Genomic DNA, 5,278 nt, shown 5'->3' with positions numbered 1-5,278 from the left:
TGAGTTTTTTTATTGATTTGCACTGTTTTCTGTTTTGCAGGAGTGTTTGCTGTCTATTGCAGTTGTTTTGGCTTAAGCCACGTCTCTCTGCTCTCTCTTCTCTCTCTCTCTCTCTTTTATTATGGAATTATAATGCTAAGTAAAAGTACTAATACCACAAACCATTGGTATACCAATAGTTCAAAATTAAAAATGATTAAAAATTAATGCAAATTATTAAAAGGGAAATCAGCAAATCCTCACATTTGAAAAATTACATGATTCTTTTGCAGAACTGAGTAATTTACTAATAAACTTAAACTGAATATTTTTTTTCTTAACTTGTAAAGTAACTTAAGGTACAACATTTTCCTCTGAAATTTACAATTACCAGAAGATGTAGACTACAACTACAAGTAGAAAGTGGAAAGAAAAGACCCTAAAATTCGTGTACTTCAGTACAGTACTGGAGTAAATGTAATTAGGTACATTCCATCACTGCCTTTCCATCTTAATTTAAAAAAGTCCTTAAATTCTCAGAAAAATAAACAAATACATTAAATAACAACTGGGCTACTACTACTAAGAAAGAGTGTGTGATATGATCAAAAGCTCCAGAACAGCTACTAAATGGACCCTGAGGTGAGACTGTCAACATTCAGGAAAACAGACCTGTTTTTATTAATTTATGAAATATGTTGGTTTTAGAGATACATGGTTTTTATAGGACAGCAATGATGAAATAAATATATAATGGAATAATCTGTTGTAATGTATTGATCAGTGTGGGTGGTCATGGTAATTGATTTGTTAGTTATTTGTTAGATATTTTCCAGCTATCAAACATTGAACTAAATGCAGCTGACATACAGATGATTTATTGACACTATGAAATATAAAATGGGGCAATAACAACTGGCACAGTTTGCTTATGACATTTATAAAGAGTAATGAACCATCACAAACAATCACATTGATTAGTATACTGTGAGTTTGTATGCATTTGTATGTGTTGCTAATGAGTTGTCTGATCCATAACTGTGTTGCTAAATGATTGTTTGTCTTTCCATTGCCATGCTCCCATGATGTCAAGCAATGACATATGGTAATCCATAAAATCTCTAAATGCATTGCAGAAACTGACCTTGAATGTGCCTCCTATTGTGAAGATTTGACACAATCCATAAAAGCCCATACACATGCAAATAATCCACACACACACAGCTTGCACTCCTGCCACCGATGATGACTTAGTAGTGCCCCAGAATTGAGCGTGACAGTATTTCCCAGCAACGGACAGTCACTGGACCAGGACATGTTTTTCAGTGTCTTCATCATATTTATGCCCACAGTGTGTGTTTAAACATCCTCTTCTCCTTCACTGTTCTGTTCTGTCCTGTCCGATTCTATACCCTTGTGTCCTGCCCTATCCTTTCCCATTTGACACTACTCTGTCCTCGGCCGTCTGGTCCTGTTCTGTCTGTGGCACTGTTCCATATTATTTTGTCCTGTCCTAGACTGTCTCCTCCTGTCCTGTCTTGTACTGTTCTGTCCTATCCCTTTCTGTTCTGTCCTGCCCTGTCCTGCACTGGCCTTTCCTATTCCAGCCTGAATTACACTGTTCTAGCATAGCCATCCATTCCTGTCCTGTGTCATCCTGTGCTGGCCAAACCTAGATTGTTCTATACTAGACTGTACTTTCTGTCCTATCCTGTAATGTCATGTCCTGTCCTTCACTGGCCTTTCCTACACTATTCTGTCTTGTCCTGTCTCATCCTATCCTTTTCTGTCTCAGCCCATTGCGTCCTGTCTTGTCCTGAATTGTTCTGTCCTGTCCTGTCTCTTTTGGTCCTGTTCTGTTATGTCCCATCCTGCACTGGCCTGTCCTATCCTGTCCTGTCTTGCATTGTACTGTTCTTGACTTCCCGTCTTGCGTTGTACAGTTCTAGACTGTCCAGTTTTGAGTTGTTGTGTCCTATCCCACTCAGTCCTGCCCTAGACTGTCCTGTTCTGACCTGTTTTGTCTAGTCCTACTCCTGTCTTATCCTGCCTTATCCTGCACGGTGTGGCTTATTCTGTTGTAACTTGCATCGTTCTGTCCTAGACTTTCCTGTCCTGTTCTGCACTTTTCTATCCTATCTCGTCCCTTCATTTCCTGTTCTATGCCATTCCGTGCTGTCTAGACTATCCTTTCCTGCACTGTTCTGTCCTTACCCTTGTCACGTCCCCTGCTGTCCTCTCCTTTTAATCCCATCCCATCCTGCACTGGCTTGTCCTATCCTGTCCCATCCAGATCCATACTGTTTTGGCCCTGTCTGGTACTGCACTATCCTGTTCCGTTCCCATGTTATCCTTTTCCATCCAGTCTTGCACCGTCCTGTTCCATGCCACCTACTCTCTTTATGTCACACCACTCTGGGTGCAACATGTGTTTGAATATTAAACATACAAATATGATTCATATTCGTGTATGTCTGCAGCCTCTGATGAGTCTTTGCATGCCTAATTGTTTGCGTGTGCAGCAAACTAAACCCAGTGCAGTCACCACAGCAGATCAAAGGCTTATCCTTGTGTTTGTGTCAAAGATGGGACTGTATCATTCTCCTCAGTCCACGGGGCTTGCAATTCGATTAATCACAGACAGAGTGGACACAGAAATGTCTTGTTTATACCATGACTCATCTCAAATGACAACTGGGAGAGAAATGCACTGTTTTCTGAGGAACTTGCTAACTTTGCAGATAAGTGTTACGTCACAGAGATGACATGGAAACTGGGTCAGGCCCTTTGCACGATGCTCTGTTTTTTTAGTGCTATTATGAAATACACTCAACAGAGGAAAACCGTGTCAGAGACTAACAGCAGTGGTGACATAACAGCTGAAATCCAAGCAGTAAGTAGTTCTTCAATGAGGTCATGGTTGTTTGGACACTGCATTTCTAATACCAGTTACATAGCGCTGCATTTGAGTCCCGTCCCCTCATGAGCAAGGTATTAAACCCCCTCACACTGAGGGTCAGTCAATGTTCTCTGCCTCATGCAAAATGTCTCTCTTACTCTTCCTCTCTCTCTTACACACACACACATATACACACACACACACACACACACAAGCAAACCCTCTCTCCATCTCTAAATCTCCCTCTGGGTAATCAGTCAGTGTGTATTTTTAAATCTGTCACTAATCTCTATTATTGGCATAACACACTGGACAAGGTTAGCGTTCATACTTTGGGTGCTTCGATATTTTTCTAAACACAAACATGCATGCATATATTGTTCAAAAATCTGAAACACACATTCTCTAACTTACAGTACCCTCATAGACAAGGCTGTGCACAACCTTTTGTGTGAAAATTGTGGAGGTGTTATATTTACAAACACAGATGACAGAACAGATGCCATAGACAACGTCTCTCTGGAGTTGGCAAGAGTTTAGGGTGCCTGAAAAATTGCAGGATTTGGCGGGAGAACAGTAATGCTAAAATAGGAACATAAAAATTAATGGAATGACTGACATTGTGTGCTCAGTTCAGTTTACTTTTGAAATTATGTTAACATTTTGAGCTTGATTAACACATTTTCATTCCTTTTCCAGAGTTCAGAGAATGTATGCTGTATCTTGACATGGATCTGTCTAATTCCTGCCTTTTCTCTTTACGCAGGAGAAGCTGCAGTCCTTTGCCTTCCTGGTGTTTGTGGTGGTGTGCATCTTGGGATCTATCTACCTTTATCTCGTTCTCCCTGAAACCAAAAATAAAACATTTATAGACATCAGTCAGAGCTTTTCCAAGATCAACAAAATCCCTGTCTTCTCCCCTGGCCATGAAATGGAGCTGGTTTTGTCCATTAAACCTGACATGAACGGAAAAGTCAAACATGTTGCTAAAATGGAGAGCTCCTTCTAGCTGGACTGTGAAGCAGGGTTGAAATACAAACCGAAAGTCTTTGTTGTTTGTACATATTTATTTAATGACGGTTATCAATGAAATAAAAATTTGTGCTTTTGGGTAGTTTCAATGTATTTTGTAGACCGACATGTTTTATATGACTAATGTTTAGGAATATCACAGTATTCAGTTTACAGCAATTATTTGTTTGTCTCTTATTAAAATGAAACAAAACATTTGTGATTTCATGTTCTGTTTACTTGTCAGTATAGAATATATCATCACAAATTGCATAAACCCTAGATTGTTGAGGTCCACTCATTTGGGGAATAGAAAAAAACAAAAATCAGGCAAATATTGAAAACACCAACTCTATGCTGATAACGAGCCACGGGTCACCAGAGAGCTAAAGTCTCAACCACAAAAAAATCATTCATAGAGGGGGACAAAAAAAAGATGAACAGAAACAAAAAAAATTGAGCTGGAGCACAAAACTGAGCTCTGATGCAAATATCAGATGGAGTAGAGGTTCACCAGGTGTAATACGAGGAAGGCGTGGCAAGGTGTCAGTAGCCCAGATACAGTGACTAGATTCCGCCTCCTTTGCAGAGCAGATCTTCATTACCAGGTATCACACGACTGACCCCGTGGAGCACTGGACCCCAACCAACATCAGCAATGTTGATGGTTGTTTCCATCCTCTCCAAGTTCCATTTGATGAAAGCTCCTTGACAGGACTGTCTCAAGGGCCAGATACTGAAGGAGAGCAGCTGGACGGTGTGGTGGTACAGTTTATCCAACTGTTCCTGAATGGCAGCTTCGTCCCTATGGAAGAAGGAGACAACTATCATCCCCCCCTCACAAAAAGCCCCATGCCTGGTCTTGGTGGCCTTCCTGACAGAAGAGCTCTCCCTGTCCACTTACTGCTTGATTTCACTGGGGACGGCTGTGTCACGTTCCAGCTGCAATGTGGAGCTTATCGCTGCTGTTCTGGACAATGCTTGTGATTCCACCAAAAGCGCCACAGCGTGTTTCAGAAACGTCACGGAAGCAGCTCTCCACTGGCTGGTTTTGACGGAAGCTGCACAGAGAAGATTGAACCAGGCAGGAAGGCAGACACAGAAAGGGCATAAAGAATTTGGTAAATTTTCAAAATAAATGCTGTGCTGTCATAAAAACAGAAAAAAAGGGAAACCATTTAACTATGTAGCCTACTTACCCGCAGTAGAAGCACAAAAATCAAGGAAAAATGACCAAATCTGAGCAAGTCAACAAAATCAGGTGGGATAGGAGGAAAAAAAACACCATGGTCCTTTAAAGGGGAACTTGGCAACTCTAGCCATTTCTTCACTGGTTTTCACTTTTTTTTTTTCTAGAAAATTCCTAAAGAAATGTTGAGTGTGCCTGCC

The 5,278-nt window shown here is 40.8% G+C and overlaps 1 protein-coding gene across 2 annotated transcripts in view; it reads left to right on the top strand.

Annotated features, from left to right (window-relative positions):
• Positions 1 to 4,073, top strand: part of slc2a9l2 (solute carrier family 2 member 9, like 2) — an 85,350-nt gene extending 81,277 nt beyond the window's left edge. For both annotated transcript variants that reach the window (XM_035661158.1, XM_035661157.1), the window contains exon 12: positions 3,645 to 4,073. In XM_035661158.1, the coding sequence (XP_035517051.1) occupies positions 3,645 to 3,887 (243 nt within the window). In that variant the 3' untranslated portion in view covers positions 3,888 to 4,073. The remainder of the gene's footprint in view (positions 1 to 3,644) is intronic.
• The last annotated feature ends 1,205 nt before the right edge of the window (positions 4,074 to 5,278 follow it).

This window comes from Morone saxatilis, unplaced genomic scaffold, assembly GCF_004916995.1.
Source record: "Morone saxatilis isolate NCDOM2014 unplaced genomic scaffold, NCSU_SB_2.0 Contig18, whole genome shotgun sequence".
Taxonomy (NCBI): Eukaryota; Metazoa; Chordata; class Actinopteri; family Moronidae; genus Morone; species Morone saxatilis.
The sequence above is the reverse complement of the archived record's forward strand: the minus strand, read 5'-3'. Positions and strand labels throughout refer to the sequence as shown.